General features: G+C 44.6%; 2 protein-coding genes across 4 annotated transcripts; both read left to right on the plus strand.

Moving 5' to 3' along the window:
- Positions 1-5,593: 5,593 nt before the first annotated feature.
- ccdc175 (coiled-coil domain containing 175) lies at positions 5,594-7,810 on the plus strand. Its single transcript, XM_070926875.1, has one exon. The coding sequence runs from the start codon at positions 5,594-5,596 to the stop codon at positions 7,808-7,810; it is 2,217 nt and encodes a 738-aa protein (XP_070782976.1).
- A 2,207-nt stretch (positions 7,811-10,017) lies between these two features.
- noctb (nocturnin b) lies at positions 10,018-18,937 on the plus strand. 3 transcript variants are annotated; one of them, XM_070915541.1, is made up of 5 exons: positions 10,018-10,129; positions 16,662-16,804; positions 16,923-17,082; positions 17,546-17,877; positions 17,965-18,937. In XM_070915541.1, the coding sequence occupies exons 2-5, from the start codon at positions 16,670-16,672 to the stop codon at positions 18,484-18,486; spliced, it is 1,149 nt and encodes a 382-aa protein (XP_070771642.1). In that variant the 5' UTR covers positions 10,018-10,129; positions 16,662-16,669; the 3' UTR covers positions 18,487-18,937. The 3 variants fall into 3 exon arrangements, with proteins under 3 accessions (XP_070771642.1, XP_070771625.1, XP_070771633.1); XM_070915524.1 differs by lacking the exon at positions 10,018-10,129 and adding an exon at positions 14,711-14,883; XM_070915532.1 differs by lacking the exon at positions 10,018-10,129 and adding an exon at positions 14,711-14,883 and having other exon boundaries at positions 16,926-17,082.
- Positions 18,938-19,511: the final 574 nt, after the last annotated feature.

The raw sequence follows: 19,511 nt of genomic DNA on the forward strand, positions 1-19,511 counted from the left end.
GTTTCTTTAGCGCCTTGCATCCAGCATCACGTTTGTTCATTCTGACTTTCCGTAGACATTCATCTGAACATTTAACCCGGACTGTAATTACTATGATAATGAATCCATTGCAGCAGTGCACAATGTGTGTGCTTGAGTGAACTTCTGTTAGGGGTGCCCACTTGTCTGGTGGCAGACCTGCAGGGCCAGCTGAACTGCTCTCTGGCAACATCTCACTCCGCTGGTTACGGCTCCCGAGGGATGGCGTGTGGTGACTCTGGAGGGAGCTTTCAGACCTGTTATAAAAATGATATTAAAGTCATTTCAGCAGGTGTAATGGGATACATGTAAATTAAGATGGCAAGAGGTGAATAAAACTCATCCTACCTGTGCGCACCGACAGGAATAATTTCTCTCCCCTCCAGTCCTGCGTCACACAGCTGGTGAAAGGGTGTGCTTCTGACGCAGTGATTGGTATAGATGACTGATGTGCCGGCTTCTTTACACATGCGAGCCAGCATTGAGCCCAGATAGTTGACTCCGAGTGGGACGTGGCTATACCACATTTCATCCGTTAGCTCCCTCTTAGGCTGCAAGTAAAGGGCGGCTGCATTGGACGGGAGCTTGCTGAGGTACTTCAAGAGGGAAGTAATGGGACAGAACTCGCTGCCTGGCTTCTCAAACATAGAGCATCGGCCCTTCTCCACATGAAGTTTTGTCTCATCGCCAAAGGATAAAGTGCAGTATCTCAGTCCCCGCTCGTCTTTTCTGATTACAAATGAATCTGGCTTTAGATTCCGGTTAGCCTGCTTCCCTCTGCGGCCGAAATGCACCTGTATATCAAACCAGACTTTGTTCAGAAGTCCCCTTGGGGTGCTGGTGTCCATCGCACGCGAGTGTCTGAGGATGCGGATATCATCAGGAGACAGCGCCTGATGGTGTGATGTTATGTCTCGACCGGACTTCCTAATTCTCTTGAGCACTCCCAAGAACACCTTGTTGGCTGAGGTGAACTCAGCATCTCTCATTAAGCACACGGGGCGGCTGACAGGAGGCTCTTTGAAGTAACGGTTAAGTCCAGCTCTCAGTGCAATGTAACTAGCGATCCCATACAGCTCACCTTTGCTGTTCCGTACCGAGCCATAGAAGTGTCTCAGCAGCCTGTTCAGCTCCGTCTTCTCCGCTGTGGTCAGGTCCACCTGAAGCCCCCGGGACTCCAACCAGCCAATGAAGCAATTCACAGCCCACGTCGTCTGTTTCTTTGTGACCTTACTTATTTCAGTCCTGCTGTCTTCAAGCTCGTCCAGTTCCAAGTCTGATACCATTGCATGTCTGGAAATGTCAGTGGTATTCACCCCACACTCTTCCTCTTCTTGTGACTCATCCTCTTCTTTCAGAGCGACCTCATCCTTAGTTGTCACATCAGGCTCAAACAAATCCACATGTTCACGAGACTCCCTCAGGTCTGCACACATAATGTTAGCTGGTAGCTCCATCAGCTGTGTTTTGTCATAAAATGTGAGATGAAGAGAGCACAGGTGTTAGGTTTTGGCCATGTAAACAAAGCGGAGTGATACCGCTCAAGTAGTCAGGTCCCGGTGCTATACGGCGATTATACCACAGTCGTTATCAGCTCGTATTGAAGAGACGGGGTCAGTCTGTTTAGAAAGGGGATTTTAAACTGCTAAAGATGGCGGCTCTGACTGGCAAATCATTGATTGCACCAACCGCATAACTGTCCTTATTTACGACATATCACACCAGCGGGACAACAGCGACATATCCCATTCCAAACTACATTTTCAATAACAGCATATTCCCGTACGTGTCTGCCAGCTCCTTACAACGGGCTGCGTGAATGACTGTTTAGGTGATACCATGGCAACGACCAGGGAACGGGACTGCCGTAAAACATGACTTCTAGCGCTTGGGTCGTGTTCTCTGTGCGCATGCGTACAAGCATCTCAGGTGGTTAGGCGAAAATTAACATTCTACGTTGTATAGAGTGCGATTCATCAGTGCTCCTAAATGTGACATGAAAATGACATTATGATTGGAAGAACGTGACATTAGATAACCCCCAATTTGAAGAAATGCACACCGTTTTGCTGAAAAACTTGCAGGCAGGTGTTACACAAACGACTCTTTACAGTAACGAATATTCTTCATTATACACTCTTTGAATGTGTTTGACAATCACAATGCATGGTCGGAATTAAATGTTGCATTCATAGATGTGACAGACTAAATGCACTCACATCAGTCTGGGCTAGTCTTTAGTTAAAGTAAAACACATACCGTGTGGGTATGGCATACGTTGTGCTCTTAAGTGTGTTATAAATTACCAAAGAGTGTGCATATACAATAATAGCATCAGGGTCAGGGACTACTTTTGCATCTTTAACTGCTCCCCGTTGCAATGCAACTTCATAAAACCCAAAGAAGTGCCACTCTGCAATGGCATTTTGTCAGTTACGAGGGGAATAGGGTGAATGCAGTTGTGGCAAGGGCGGTCAGTGCAATAGGACTCAAATTTGATGCACACCTCAGATTCACAATAATTGCAGTGAAAGCGCTGATTTTGGTGGTGAATCACCTTGAGCCTCAAACAAAGCTCCAGAAGTCGAGGAAGAAGTGGTCTCGAAGAAATCTGCACGATGTCGACGCCTCAGATGACTTCTTAAATTCGTGGTATTTCCACCTTTTGCCAGCACTATTTTTCGGCATAGGCGACAAACGGCCTCGCCAGAGTTTAACGGTTGTCCCTTTTCGTCTGCTTTCAACCCGAAATACAACCACACGATAGACTTGCTTCTGGGTTTGCTGATAAGATCCATGTTTCTGTGGCCCTCCTCTGCTGCTCTGCAGGCTGTCCGCTGGCTGCAGAACTGCTGCAAGAGGTACGGTGGATAGAAAGGACACCCCGTGGAAAATGACTTGTATTTTGTTGCACTATTTTAAATGCGTGCCACAGTATCACGTCAATGGTGATGAGAACGCTCAAAGTGGAAAAAGTACATGAGACTCAAATTAATTTCATAATTACCAGCGCGTTTTATTGTGAACATATTTGAGTAAAACTACGAAATTACAATAGAAACATACTCCATGTTGGTATTCAGTTCTACGTGCCAGTTTAATGCGCCAGTACTAACGCTGTAACAAAAAGCCCAAACGCTTCCAGTGGCTTTCATAAAATAACACATAGGATGACTGCCATTGAATTGGTGGTGCACCTTCTACCTGCTCTGTTTCTATTTGTGGACCAACGTCAACACACTGCGACGAGTCAGGGTTGCCAGGTCCTGTTGTTAACAAATTTACAGTCCAGTTCAGTAAGTCCAAATATTATTAAAATGTGTACCTTGTGTACCAAATGTCTGAAAGGTTTTATGTCCCCAAAATGACCCCCCCCCCCCCCCCCCAAAGTATTTGAAATAATTTCTGATTCACTTTCCTTTTTGTTGTGATTACAAAGTATGTAATACTTTGACATGTGTTTAATCATGCTGGTTTTAAAAACAAAAAAAATAATTCTGAGTATTTCATTTTTGAACAGATCCCTACCAGCAACTTCAGTTTAAATAACAGTCTGCTCTGCTAACCTTGATGTTGTCCATTTTCTCTTTCTGTTGCCTCCTCTTTTATTGAATAATGGAATAAGTTATTAAAAGTTATTAAAATAACAGAAACATAAACGGGCCTTATGAAAGGTAGCTCATTCTGTTGGGCAGAAAATACCAATCAGAATGGACTTCTAATTGTATGCGTTTGTTTTAAATAAATGTAAGCCCGAGGCTGGATTACCAAGCGGATGTGTAAGTCTTTCTGTCAGGTTAGAATTAGCTAACCAAACAGACATCCAGACGTGTAATGTGCTTTAAAGGGCAGCTAAGGAGGGAATGGGCAAAATTATGGTAGCAATGAGCAAAATGGTAGATCTTTTTGATGGATGTTCCCACCTAGAGATAAATTCAAATTGTCAGAATACTGGTCCTTCCTTCTCCCTAATAAAACTTGTCATTAAGCTCTTACACATATAAAAAAAAATATGACACCAGCCACTATGTGACAACAGAGACGCACGTCTCATACCAGCGCTCCCCTTTTTAACTAATTTACGTGAAACTTTCTAATCTGGCAACAACGGGGTAACCACCACGCGGACTAAACGCAAATCATCCGCACCGACTGCGCATGCTCCAGATGCCAGAATGATGTTTGTTTTGAGGAGAGACGAAGTACGTGAGGAAACTCGCCGTTACGCACATATATATTACGTCTCTGAAAGAATATGAAGGCAGCCAAATGGCGTTGAACTCGTATGGGAGAGACCAAAATGCCTGCCGTCAAAGGCGGAAAGAGAGAAAGCTGAAAGGCAGGAGCGGCCACAATGAATACAAACTAGCCACTACTACCGGCCATGGTGTGGCTTTGGAGTGGAGCTGGCGATTGTACATTTGTGTGGCATGAAATAATCCTGCGTTTTTTTGAGCCGTCACTGCATATGCATTACCAAGGTTGTTCACATAATTAAAGCATGTTCTAGTATGTGTTGCAGTGAGACTGAGGTGTTGCAAGCTGGAGTGGATCTCTGCTCCTCTGCCTGGCCTGGAGAGCCATTCTCTCCCCCCCCCACACACACATGCTTTACTGCACGCAATAAACATTGCTGCCAGGAGGAAGCAAACTAGATTTGTGGTTGTTCTTTTTATTTTGCTCACTTGTTCTGAATAAATATTCTTTAGTGTGTTGAACTAAAGTGAGTGAGTGTTGAATACATGTTTCGGTTTTCAAAGATGACAGTTTTATTATGCGCTTAAAAGTATCACAGCATGTTGCAGATCCAAATCGACAACTTGTACTTCGATAGATCTCCTCTTACAACTGCCTCTTTCCAGGGTACACGTCCCCCATTTTCACTGAAGAAATATTTGAGGTTGTACCGGGTGTTGATTGCAGGCCGTGGTACTTGTGTTGCTTTGGATCGAGTTGGCAAACAACGTTATGGTGCATTACCGCCACCTACTGGAATGGAGCGTGGATCGTGAAAATGCGCATGCGTGGAGAGTCACGCAGACGGACGCGGACCCTCAATTGGTTTATACTGCCACCCACAGTTTGGCGTCAGCTATTATACCAAGTGAGTTTGACTCGTGCTGTCGGCTCGTACACATCCTGGGAAGCTGCAGTTGTTCCTAAATGTCTGCCACATATTTCAGGTAAGCGCCAAACCCGCTGAGGATGAGCCTCCAACATTCATATCTCTATATTTCATGGCAGAAGTCGCGACAGGCTTTCTCGTAGGACTACACGTTCCTTCATGCGTTAAATGGGAAGGTCACCCGACTTCTCTGTTTATCTAAAGTTAGCTTTAGCTTAGCTTCTTGCGGTTAGTGGCAGTAATTGCTTGGTTGCACGCACTGACGATAGCGGCTAGCTTATGGGTAGCCACTGCTAACAACAACCTTCTGGCCTCGCCGACTTGCCGTAGCACGCCGTCTTCTTCGTGGTGGGACAGTTGTTGCCATGACGACCCCACTCGCAAGTTGTCGGTGGTGGAAACTGACTTGAGCTTAAAACTGCAGCTACACAGAAACTCACACGGATAAGAATGGCTTCTTGCCTGGTCCCGGACTGCCCGGCCGTCATGGTCGCTCTGGAGCATTTAAAGGAACTGGACAAGCAGCTGAAAGAGGAGGGAATACCATTCTCGCCTGAAGCCAGCCTCCATCTGACAGAGATAACGGCTGCTATCACTGAACTGGAGTTGGACCGGCGTGCTGCCCATGAACATTTAGAAGTGGAGACCATAGAAAACAGCAAACTAAGACACCAAATCAACAATATAAGGGAAAGAATGAGCCAGGAAATCATGGCTGACGTAGCAGCAGCCCGGGCGTCTAATGCTGAGGAGATAGAGCAGCTGCACAAGGAACTCAACACAGTTTCTCAGCTACAAGAAGCCACTGTGAAGAGGCAGGAAGCCCTCTTCAGACAAAATGAAGCTCTGCACCCAGAGCGAGAGCAGATGAAGGCCGAACAGGAGGAGATCGTTGCTGTTCTGAATGATCAAATCACCTTAAAGTATGGCTTGCAGCTGCAGCTGGATCAGACACAGGAGCAGATAGAGGAGCTGAAGTCCTGCATTGCTGCAGTCGAACAGGACAAGATAACGCTGCAGCAAAACATGGCACTGGAGAGAGAGGCCTTCACTGTGAAAAAAGACAACCTGTCCAGAGAGGTGGACCAGGCTGAGGGGGAAATTAAGCAGCAGAAGCAAGAGATCAGGAGGAACAGAAGAGGGTTGGACAGAGTTAATGACAAGAAACGAGAGACCCATGACCGTCTGGGCGAGCTCATGATCCACATGGCCAACCTGGAGAGCAGTGTACGAAGACTGACAGAATCTCGGTGCCAGTGTGAGAAACAGCAGGAGGGGGAGACACGGAAGCAAAAAGAATTGAAGCAACAGAGAGAAACGCTGAAGAAGGAGTTGTGTGACTTAGGGGAAGCCTTCAGTATTAATGTCCAGCGTCTTAAAGAGGAAATTGCCACAGTGGAAGGTAAAATAGAGGAGGGTCGAGCATCAAGGTTGCTCTGTCAAGACTCCCTGGCTCAAATCTGTGAGGTATTCAAGCGTCAGGGTGATGACGAAAGCGAAATGATGGCAGAGCACTTCCACGTCTCGCAGCAGCTGGAGCGGTCCAAGCTGCAGCTGGAGGAGCGCATTGCCTCCATAGTCAAACACAGCAAGGAGATCAAAGAGATGGACAAGCAGATCGTGGAACTCCTGGAAGTCGACACGATCAACAAGCGCGTGTTTGAGAGGAATCAGGAAGAGATGTGCGGTAGTGTAGATACAGAGAAGAAGAACATCAGCCATTTGGAGGAGGAGAAGAGGCAGCTAAGGGGGCTCTTGGAGGAGGCGAAGAGGAGGCAGGAGGAGCACGTGGCAAAGATGACCTCTGATATCAGCAACACCAGGGGGAGATACCTCGAGCTGCAACAAGAGGAGGCCGCACTCCAGCAGCGCCAGCCCGAGAGCGCAGATGCCGACTTGCTGATGAGCCACGTGACCCAGTGCGAGGTGGAGAACAGGCAAAAAGAGACCAAACGACATCAGGAGATGGAGCAGTGCACTGCAGAGACGGAGAGCATCATGAAGAGCAACGAGGAGAAGCAGAGGGAGGTGGATGAGAAAGAGGAGATGCTGCAGGAGGCGGAAGCGAAGTGGAATGAAGAGCAGTCCAGGCACCAGAGACTGAATACGCTGACCTCCGAGCTGAAGCGGAAGAGCAACGAACTGGAGCTGTCGATTCAGGGGCTGAAGGAGAAGACCAGCTCCCTGCTTCAGCCCAAAGAGGACATGAAGGCAGAGCTGGAGGAGCTGCGAGAAAGTTACCTGGACACGCTCGACAAGCGGGCCTCGCAGCTGAGAGCTGCAGAGGCGAGCATCTATAACAATAGCGTGAAACTGGAGCAGGTCGGCGTGGAGAACAGCAGGCTGCGTCTCTGTATCACACAGATGACAGAGGACGATGGCAGCGCCAGGCAGAACAAAGACAGATACTGGCAGGAGATCCACCGCTTCAAGCAGGGCACCAAGGCCTTGTTTGAGAGTTTACAGGAAGCATGGAGGGAGGACTTATTGGTAACTCAGGACTGTCAGAGCAGCGACGGTGTTCTGTTGGCATCGATGAGTGCCACGTTGCACCACCTGAAGACCAGGAGACAGCAGTTAGGGAATGTCAGCACACTCCTGCACCGACTCATGTTAGACTTCAGCAAACGACTGGGAGATAAAACAACCATGGAACAGCAGAGTTGAGTTGATAAGAGTCTCTAATTCTGTGACAAAAGGAGGTAAATGTCTGCTGACCTGTAGTGCCTATTTGAATTCAGATAAACTGCATGCGTGAAATACTCGAAGTTGATATTCATTTGTGATCAAATTAACTTTAAATACAGCTCACAGCAACAAGGTGATGATGTGACGTAATGTCTGTTAATTTTATTGTTAATGCAGGGTCGTATACATAAAAATACTCCAAATCTTAACACAGCTCCCCTGAGTAGACTTCACTAAAAAGCATTCAAGACATGTTTGATTTCTATTCATATTGACATAGTAATGATGAAATATACACTGTAGTAGATGCTGTATTGGTTTGAGTATATACGAACTCATGTATATGTTATTAGTTCTAACCGTGCCTTTCCTACAATGACAAGTCAAACAGTCTGCTCTGAAGCCACTTATATAATCTGCGTTTTATTTTGTTAGATCTCAGTCAATTTTTAGGGATATAGAAATTGAACATTTAAGATGGTCAAAACTGGTTCAAGTGGAATTTCAATCATACATCATATTGTATGTATGTGTATGTTTTTTTTTTATCATTTGTACTTTTCCTTACCAAACAGGTCGTTTTCCCAGAAGACCTTTTGAAAAGTCACTGCAGGAAAAGCACAGGTATAAATAAGAAACTTAATGATGGCTGGATTCTATTTAGTTGATTCATTTTCAGGGTCCTGGCTAGGACGCTGAATAGAGCAGATCCGGTGTTAATGTTTTTGGTACCTCCTGTGCTTTTCCTACTGTGTAAATTCAAAATGTCTGCTATAAAAATAGCCTTTTTGATCATTTACCAATTCAGTCTATGCACAGTTAGCTTTGTATTATGAGCACAAGAAATGCATAGTAAATCACAGTGCAGTTGAATAGCAATTAGCAGTATGTGTCAGCTTTGACCGATGTCTGATAATAAGGCAACATACAGAGATACAATAAATTCATATTTTGGAATGGAGGCCTTACGTGGAATGTTTGTGTTGTGGCTCTCTCCTCCAGCACACTCACCTGAAAGTGTTGCTGTCCTCTTTGCAAAGTTAAATGTTCAGTTTCTGTGCAGTGGCTAAGCCAGTAAAACATTAGAAAAGTATTGAGTTACTATTGCCACTGTGACTTGTTTTACAGGTCCCTTACCAGGTCACAAATATAGTACTTTTCTCTGTAGCTAGATTTCTTATTAACACAGTGTTTGGTACATACAGCAGCTGTTGTCATCTTCCAACATGGAGGAAATACAGCAAACATTTGGTGAATAACCTCTTGAAATAATGGTTTAAAGTTACACAGGCTAACCACACTTAAAATACAGACGCATTATATGGAGCTATAAAATGTACATATACGGTGAGAGCAGCAGAGGACTCATCTGAACAGAAGACACATGACGTGCTTTTGTTTAATTTCATACCCTGTTGTTGTTGTTGTGACACCTCCATGTTAGTGGTGTGACAGTTTTTTGAAAAAACCTCTTGGCAACGTCATCGTCTTCTTCTTCCTGTACTGGAATAAAAAACGTAAAGAAAACTACAACTAAAGTCTCTCCTCTGGTTTCCTTTTATTAAGGAATCATCATTTTGTTCCAAATCTGTAAATGAGATCAGATATATCACCAACACTGTTTTTTTATTGTGATGCTCAATTAGTCAAAGGAAATACAGACTGTTATTCCTTTTATATGTTTTGTTACCAACTTACTGTTTGCTTCTTCTGTGTATCAGAGTAATTCCACAAATTTTCCACTAATTGTGAGTGCCAGCTGTCACCCACTGCAGGTTTTTTTCCTGTGTAAAGTATAATTTACTGATTAATGCTTTAATTTTTAAACAAAACCAAATGATGGTGCCAAAATAAAATGAAAAATAAAATGATTAATTGGCAAGTTTGAAGACAGATTATTGTTAAAAATCAAAATGTGAGAAGTCACTTTTTTGTCTGCTGCCTGTCACATCTATCAGGTTTTATATAATTGAACCCAAGGAATAATGACCACCGACTCTCCTCTCTTTTCAGACCGTACTGTGTGAAGCTCGACACTGTGTGGCTCCTACCAGCAGATGGCAGAAGGGACCGGGTTTCTCTCTGCTGTGACCTTGCCCTGCAGCTAGAGGGTCAAGCAACCACCCACTTCCCTCTGAACAAAAACACACACACATGCACCGAGAGGTACATTTCCTCCGTCTGTGTCAGGCACTATTAGGAGGACCACATAGAGGCAAAGAAAGCTAGCTGGAGAACAAGGCAGCAGGATCACAAGTGGAGCTGAAGGGAAACCAGCAGCTTATTCCAGTAAAGACGGTAAGTCTTCAGATAAACATGAAGTAAACTTTGCTCTGAACTACAGAGTCTGTAGCTCTACAGTGTGTAAGTGACTGTGTCTGTGGCTGCTCTACTATATCAGTATTTTGTGTGTGTGTGTGTGTGTGTGTGATAGATGCCGCAACACAATTCAGTACATTTTGCTGTTGGTTGCCACTTGTGATCTTCAGCAGCAGCAGACACGTGCTGATGTTAAGTTGGAAAACGTCTTTGAATGATGTAATGTTTTATATTTTGCACACTCAGCTGAGATCAAAACATCTAATTTGTTGATATTTTGAAGACCTTTCACTGGATGGTGACCATTTTTAAACCAGTGCAGCAGCTTTTATATTGACGAGTAGTAAAGTCTTCTAAAGATAAGTCTTCTGAAGCATTTTACAGAGAAGACAGAGAAGAACTCCATTACAGTGACACAGCACCGTGTGTCTCATGAATTTTAACAATGTCCACAGGATGTCTCCGTATTTTAAAGTGGCCCTCTGCTGATTTTCCCTGCAAGAATCTGTTTACTAGTAATGAGGAGCACTTCTCAGCCTGTGAAAACAGTTGTATATGTGCTAAACATTTTTGACAGAAAGCCTGCATTACAGGGTAGGAAGGGTCTAATAAAGGTTTTTGACATTTTAGCTGAGGGACTAACTGTGGGAACTAATACATTTACATACTCACTCATTTATCTTCACCCCTTGCCAATATAAAAGGTTTTAAAGTTCTGCTGCTACTAAAGAATTGCCTGTGCCTGTTTGTTATGACATACACAGACCTTCGGCCTGCTAACTTTAATGTCACAGAGACAAAGACTACGAGGGCTCATGAAGATGGCTGTGAACTGACAGCATTGTTGACACTGATATTCCCAAGACTGAATGTGTGAGTCAGCAAAGTCAAAGTCATGAAACATGCTTTTGCTTTTTTTTTTTTTCACATTTGAAACACCAATTGGGTCAAGTCTGAAGTCTACAGCTCTGATATATGATACTAAGTATATTTCCAGTGTATGAATGACCTTGCCATGTACTTGAACTACTTTGTCACATAATGCATTCAGAGTGCTTCTGCCTAAAGTGATTCTTTCATTGCAGCTCATACTGTACGGTGAGCAGAGGCACAGAAACACGTTTCTGTTTGTTCCCAACTGAAAACAAGCTGCCGCCATCTTTACTGATACAACATGCACGTGTGGATTGAGTGGCTCTTTTATGATGTAGTTTATGTTTGCTCCGCCTTGCTGCCTGTCTAAAGGTCAAACGGTAAAGTAGCAATTCAATACCACAAACTAGATAACATGCATGATGCAAGATATCGCATACATCTGCACGTGTTCACTCCCAGTCTTTATTTACTGTGTAAGTAAACAAAGTCACTCAGCAAAATAAAACTATTTACATAAACATGTATTTTTCATTCATTAGCAATCCTTGCAGCAAGGCCTGTTGGCCAATCCACAACTTTGGTCCAGACTGAAAAATGTCAACAACTATTAGATGGGCTACCATGTACATATAATCTTGTTCTCCTCAAGATGAATTGTAATGACTTTTGTGATCCCTTAACTTTTAATTTAGTGCCATCATCAGGTCAAATGTTTATTTTGTCCAATACTTTGGTTCATGACACTAAGGACATTTCCATCAGCCTCAGCTGTACTTTGCATTTAGGGTTAACGCGCTAAACTAAGATGGTGAACGTGGTAAACATTATACCTGCTGAACGTCAGCATGTTATCATTGTCATTTTGAGTATGTTAGCATTCTAACATTAGCATTTAGCTCAACTGCGCTTCCGTACAGCCTCAGAGCCCCTAGCATGGCTGTTGATTCTTGTTATAACCTTAAATCCCATTGAGATCTACTTTTCAAGTAGGCCTCGAGGACATAAATATATTCATAACTCCATAGAACTGCATAATTTAACATTTACAATACAACAAGATGCCAGAAGACAATGTTGGATGTTTGAGCACAGAAAGAAGAAAAAGCAGCAGTATTGAATCTGTCAATTTATTCAAAAAGGAAAAGAGCAGTTTCTTCCGTTTCATGTACAGTCGTGGTACTTTAAGATCACAAATAGACAGCGATCGCAGTGAAATAGTTTCAGCTGCCGTGACACACACAAAACCCACCCACATATTGTAATGTAATGAGGCAGCTGCCCTTCAATGTGGAAATGTCAATATGCCACTAAAGGATACAGTGACACACTCTCTCTCTCTCTCTCTCTCTCTGTCTCTCTCTCTCTGTCTCTCTCTCTGTCTCTCTCTCTCTCTCTCTCTCATATACACCCAATCACTCCACTGTAGTAAATTACAAGAGGTTGAGAACAGGGTATGAGACACACACACACACACAGACATACATTATCCACGAATGCTCATTCAAGGTGTTTGGACATCACTTGCTTGTGGTTCTCGTGGAAGCAGATCTTTTCCCCCTGCTGGTTAAAAAACAACCTCCGTGCTGTAGAAATCATGTATTTCAGTGTCATGCTGCCGTAATGTGTCGTGACTTGTAGTAAATGTGTAGAAACGATGCACATTCTGTGTCATGCGTCTGCAGACGTGAGTCACCGCTCGCATGTCAGCAGAGCGTTCAGTTTTATCTTTAGCGCCTCCCCTGTGCGCTGACACACTGACGTCACAGCAACCGTGGAAAATGAAACATTCACCTCTTGACTCCATTCTGTTGGATTAAGGGATCCAGATAGAGAAGGAATAATACGGCTTTGTGTCTGCTCATAAAACATCGGGATTATTTGGGTCACGGAGAGCAAAGAGCTGGAATTGGTCTTGTTTGTATTCATAGAGGAACAGGTGGATGTTTCACTCTGCAGAATGTTGATTTAGACCCAAACATTGTTTGCTGCCACTTTCACTTTTTGATTCAACATACTCGCACAAGATGATGGTTGATCAAGGAAAACAAAATAAAAAGCTTTTTATTAGCCTTCAGTTGATCTACAAAAGACTCCCATCCAGACTTGACCAATGCTACACGCTGATAGCTGCCATTAAAACCAACAGAGTTTGCATACAATAACCTGTGAAGGTCAATGAAGGCAGACTGCACTCCACGTAACCCCGTCACACAGGTGGTGCACAACCTTCATGGCCTTTGATGCCTTAAAACAGTGGTTCTCAACCTGGGGGTCAGGACTTTTCCGAGGGATCACAGGTGAAATCGGAGGGGATCGTGACATGATTAACGGAAAAAATTCAAAGTTTTAAAAAACACAAAGCTAAAATAATTCCTAAAAGCCTTCATTATCTGTACAACTGAATTCAAATAAACATAGCTGTGACTGCAAGCCGCACGCCAACAAGAGTCTACAATGACGCTCTTAACATGCTGATGTTTATCAGGTGCTGATACCATTTTAGTTTAGTGTTAGCATGCTAACATTTTCTAATTAGCTCTTAACACAAAGCACAGCTGAGGCTGATGGGAATGTTTTTAGTTTTGCAGGTATTTGGTCATAAACGCTGAAATCTTGACCTGATGATGGCGCAGAAACGTTGAGGCATCACCAGTGTTAATACAACGGTGTTAAGGGGAAAAAGAATTTCTGTATAAAGTTTCATGACAATCCACCCAATAGTTGTGAACAACACTTTCATTGGAAACGCAAACACTTGTAGCTGAGGAGTAATATATCATTTGAATACATTTCACAGACCTGAAGACGTAAAACTATCTAATGTTTCACAAAAAAAGATTCAAGAATAAAAACGGAATAAATAACTATAATCATGTGTCGCTGAAATGTCTTTTCTCAAATCTCATGACACCTCCCGTTTATGCCACGACCCCTTAGGGGAGCCTCCAACCACAGCTTGGGAACTGCTGCTTCATACTGTAGTTATACTGTCTCAATGAACAAATTAGATTCCAGCCCAAAATATTATTAAATTTAGTTTTAGTTTGGAAAAATACAATGTACTACATGGAAAATAACACTGAGGACTGGTGTAACGTTAGTGACGGTTCGCTGTTATCAAAGTGACCTGGGTGCTGTTACAACATGCAGACTGAGGAAGTTATTATTGCAGAACACGCGCTCTCACACGCACACACTCAGCACATTTGTGCATGCCTGTGGTCATTGTTGTGCAGTTAATATTAGAAATCATTAACAAACTGTGAACTGTTGAAATGAACTTGTTGTCCACTCTGAGCCGGACATTTTTGGGTGTGTGTATTTGTGTGGGTGCGACTCTGTTTTCATGTCTTTGCTCAATGTTCCATATAAGTCAATACAATCTATCTGTCAGTAATATGTGTACCACACACTCAGCTTGTGTGTGTGTGTGTGTGTGTGTGTGTGTGTGTGTGTGTGTGTGTGTGTGTGTGTGTGACTGTGAGAGAGCAGCGGTTTGGATTGCGCAGTGTATCCCTCTCTCCCTCACCAGCACATGACCTGTAATACTCCATATGGCCTGATGACGTCTATATACTTCCTAATCTCTCTCTCTCTCTCTCTCTCCGTGTCTCTCTCCCTCCCCGAGGCTTTATAGGCAGCAGCGAGCAGCGGGAAGTCAGATTTCTGCATTCACACAGAGACAAACACATCTGTCACCGTCTCCTGTTGCAGTGAAAACCCTTTGAGTGTAGCCAGGAAGCTTAAATCAGCTGACATAGAGTCATAGAGTGTCTGTTAGAGTGACGACTGTTAAAAGGAGGCGTTAAAGGACAATTTACTGTGGACATAGCTGTGGACTGTGATGGAGACTATGGGTAAGAGGCAGCTATTCTTTATTTTACTGTGGTTGAGGTCATGTTGGGATGGACAGTGTCTACTGTATATACATGACTGAAGCCATTTTGAATGTACAAAGTCAAAGATCAGAGGTGGAAGGTGATACAGTGACGGTGAGGTGGATTTAATCACCACATTCAGTCTGGCGGTGTATGGGTAAACATGGGTCCACATACTTACCCACATATAAACATTCATGTGTGAAAGCGTCAAAATGTCTCTTCACGTTTATCTAAATGCTCCAGGGTTTGTTTTTATGTCAAACAAAAGAGTGGGAGCTGGCTCTGGTCACTTGCACGGAGCAGGACGGATCCTAAACGTCAGTGGTCAAACAGTGTCCGATCTCTCCATTTATAGTCGTATAGTTCTGGTCTAGAGGAGCCCAGAAGTTAGTCGCTAGAATGAGTTTGACAGAGCACCGGCCAGTTTGTACGAGCATATTAGCATGCGCTGCATTTTTATATTTGCAGATCAGAAATTGTTGAAACAAATTGTGGTACCGTTACAGAGAAGTGTGCATTGCTCTGTCTGTTTGAAAAATGTGTGGGCAAAGCAATTAGGACTCGAGCTGAAATTGAATTGATGTGATTGATCTGCTTTTAGGAAATTAAAGGACAAATCTTAACTAGATAACACAAATATTTTGGGGGGGGGGGACAAATGGAGACCGAATGCTGTTTATAACATTAGATTCAAGACAGCTAAAGTCTTTTTTCATATTATTGTTCATTGTCTGCAACATCTGGAATTGAACAAGCCTGACGTCTCTTGGCAAAACTACCAGTCAGTTTTGACCCACTTTGGTTTGACCTGCTGCAGTTCAATGTTCTCACAAACAGACACCATGTTAAATACTCATGGAGGCAGAAACTAGAACAGATGGCGTGTGTGTGTGTGTGTGTGTGTGTGTGTGTGTGTGTGTGTGTGTGTGTGTGTGTGTGTGTGTGTGTGTGTGTGTGTGTGTGTGTGTGTGTGTGTGTGTGTGTGTGTGTGTGTGTGTGTGTGTGTGTGTATGCGCACGTGACGGTGCTTATTATTAACAGGGTGTAACCTCCGCAAACTTTAACCTACAATTTAAAATTGAAAGTTGCCTCCCTTTGGTGCTGTGCTAATGAAAAGGCCAACAGTATGAGAGTGTCTCCGTTTAAAGCTGCTATAATCAATGCTTTTGTATTAATGGATCAAGTGACTGTGATGTGAAAGGGATCGCTCCTGGTGACAAACCCGCAGAGAAGTATCACCCGACTCTATAGTCCCCCTCAGCTCGAAGGAGCACTTGGGCCTCTTTAGGCTCATTGTTTGGCTTTTTACTGCCTGAAACTTCAATGTTCTGGTTCTGCCATCAACCTCATTTCCAGGCACCACGTGGCCAACAGGAGCTTTAAAGAGCCAGGTATTTTGTTGATGAAGACCAAAAAGAAGAGTGAATACTGAACTGCCACCGTCGTAGCAATACTGTAGATCAAAGATGAAAGCAGAGTGTGTGATGTGGCAAACAATTTATTTTTAACTCATTTGTGACTGTTCAGTGTGTGACAGTCGCTGGGAAGACTCAGTCAGTCTTATTTTTAGGCCGCGTCAGTGATTCAGTTCACTTGTGAGTGGACAGATGTTGAAGCTGAGCAGCAGTCATGCTGAGACATGAGACAGAAACACTCGAGTCGCCATGTGAATGAACACAGCTGGGATCTGTCACAGTCAGGCCGCTCCAGATGACTCCCTCGTCTCACCGTCTTTGTCTTTTTCTTCCAATCAGTGTATCCGATGGGCGGAGGGGCCACCAGGCTGTACAGCGCCCTGACTCAGACCCTCAGAAGCAGCTCTCCTCTCCCGCTTCCGCCGCCCCATCTGGACCCCCACCAGCCTGCGGACACAAACCTGGATCCGGATTTCTGCCAGGTGACTCCTTCTCTTCTGTTCACAGTGCAGTTTTCAAAAAGTGACGCAGGCGATATGTATACGCAGTAATCCGCCTCCTCTGGTGAAGTGAGTGATAAGTGTCATGTCCGTATTGCAGCAGCACAACGGGTCCGATCCAGTGGAGCTGCTTCGACAGTGTGAGGAGGCCCTCAGGGACAGACCACCTCGCTTCCACAGGAAGTTCACGCACCTCAGTGATGGAGACAGCGCCCCCAGCAGCCCCATCAGGGTGATGCAGTGGAACATACTGGCCCAAGGTAGACAGTCTAATATCACCTCACACTGGGTTGTGGTCCTGACACATTCAAAAACGGTGCCAATTTTGGATGTGCCAGCGTTTTAGCATATTTCAGCTCATTGTTTTGGTTTTACAGCTCGCAAACCGTACTGTTTGGATTCACTCTGCTGTAAACTACCCACGGGCAGACAAAGTTAGCAATTAGTTAAGCAAGCTGGTGGAGGAAATGGAACAACTAGCAAGATAAAAACCAGGTTCTGTCCCTCAGGAGTTGGTAGAGAGCAACACTGAGCTAAAAGCCGAGTGAATATTGGACTGTAAAATGATGGGAAATGTAAACAAGACGTAGACAGTAGAAAATGGTAAAGGTGTTCTTTTGTAAGCATGAACATTTCCAAGTTGTCGTAGGAGATATCCTGATTGAAACTATGGAGCGTTGTTTGAGGTTAACTCTAGATCTCCCTCCTTCTCCTGTCCTTCAGCTCTGGGCGAAGGACTTGACAGTTTCGTCCAGTGTCCCCCGGAGGCCCTCAGCTGGTCCCACAGGAAGTACCTCATCTTAGAGGAGATCCTCACCTACCGACCTCATATCCTGTGTCTGCAGGAAGTCGACCACTACTATGACACCTTCCAGCCGGTTCTGGCAGGCCTGGGTTACAGCAGCAACTTTTGCCCTAAACCCTGGTCGCCTTGCCTGGACGTGGAGGGCAACAACGGCCCCGACGGCTGTGCGCTGTTCTTCGATCAGTCTCGATTTGAGCTCCTGGACAGCGTGAGCATACGGCTCTCTGCCATGAGGATTCCAACCAATCAGGTGGGTAGAATCTGTATAAAGACACACTTAAGACACATAAAAACGTACTCATAAGCACCTCTAACACGCCGCTCTCTCTCGCCACAGGTGTCCGTGGTGATGGTGCTACGTTGTCGGAGCACAGGGAGATGCGTGGCCGTGGCCGTGACCCACCTGAAGGCTCGTTCAGGCTGGGAGTGGCTCCGCAGCGCTCAAGGCTCCGACCTTCTGAGACACCTCCAGAATGTGGTCCAGAAACACGGCAGCGGACCCACTGGTGCCCCCACCTCCGACATTCCTCTGCTCATATGTGGCGATTTCAACGCAATCCCAACTGAGGAGGTCTACCGACGTTTCACCGGGTCGCCCCTCGGGTTGGACTCTGCCTATAAGAAACTCAGCCAAGACGGTTCGACTGAGCCAGAGTACACAACGTGGAAGATTCGGCCTACAGGGGAATGCTGCACCACTCTGGACTACATCTGGTACAGTCAGGACACACTGAGAGTGGATGCAGTTTTGGACATGCCCACTGAGGAGCAGATTGGGCCAAACAGGCTCCCGTCCTTCAGCTACCCATCTGACCACCTGTCCCTGGTTTGTGACTTCGGTTTTAAAGAGGAGGAGTGAGAGTAACGTTGAACCAGCTCACAGGAAGGGACGACACTGTGAAGAGACCGGCTCCTGGACTTCAGTCTACAGGACGGCGTGCAGACGAGGCGCCACGCGTGAGCGAAACGGAGAAGACGAAGACAGGAGGCCGAGAAACCAGAGTGTGAAGTAGGTTATTGTGACTGGACTGAGAAGTCGGACAACGTGTGGCACTGAAGTTGCAGTGCATCAACATAGTCTACCTCCCCGAAGTCTAACACTGTGCGAGTGTTTTCTGTGTCACGTTAGTGCCCTGCACCTTCATCTGTACTCAACCTGCACAGTGACCTAATGGATGGGATTGGGCATGTTTTTATTGGGGAAAAATAATCCTAAAATCAATTTGTTTTATTGAAACTGAGGTAAATGTTGTGCTTTCCACTGCCAATGTACTACAGAGTGACTGAGAATAAAGTGTTTTTGCTGCACATGGGAGGTTTATGTTTGACTGTTGCTTTTGCAGTATAGTATTATGTAGAGTTCCTGTCTCTGACTAGCTCTCGGTGGTTTGGGGCTTAAAAGGTGGTCTGATCCAAATGACCAAGTAGTATCTACAGATGACCGATACGTACCAGGATATGTATTCTCTAATTTGGGTGAACTGAGCCTTTAAAGCTCATTTTGTCCACTCAGTCTGGATAACAGGGTCCTCTCAAGTACAGCTGACTGTGACACCGACAGCTCAAATATTCCGTTTCAGTGCTAAACAATTAGTATCAGTGATCCAACAAGCAGCCACAGACTGTAAATGTACAACAATCTTTTTTGTCACGTTACAGAATAATAATTAACTGAAGGTTCTCGCTACAGCACAACTGATCACCCCAATTTATCTTTGTACCTTATCAATGAAACAATAAGTTCTGTACACTCAAGCAACTGTGTGGCAGAACGTGCAAATAACCACAGAAACAGTCACACTGGAAAAATAGATGTTATTGCTACTTAAAAACCAGGTTACTGCCAATCAGATTTGGTTTTATAAGTAACATCCAAGCCTCAGT

The sequence above is a fragment of the Enoplosus armatus genome, chromosome 2 (genome assembly GCF_043641665.1).
Source record: "Enoplosus armatus isolate fEnoArm2 chromosome 2, fEnoArm2.hap1, whole genome shotgun sequence".
NCBI lineage: Eukaryota > Metazoa > Chordata > Actinopteri > Centrarchiformes > Enoplosidae > Enoplosus > Enoplosus armatus.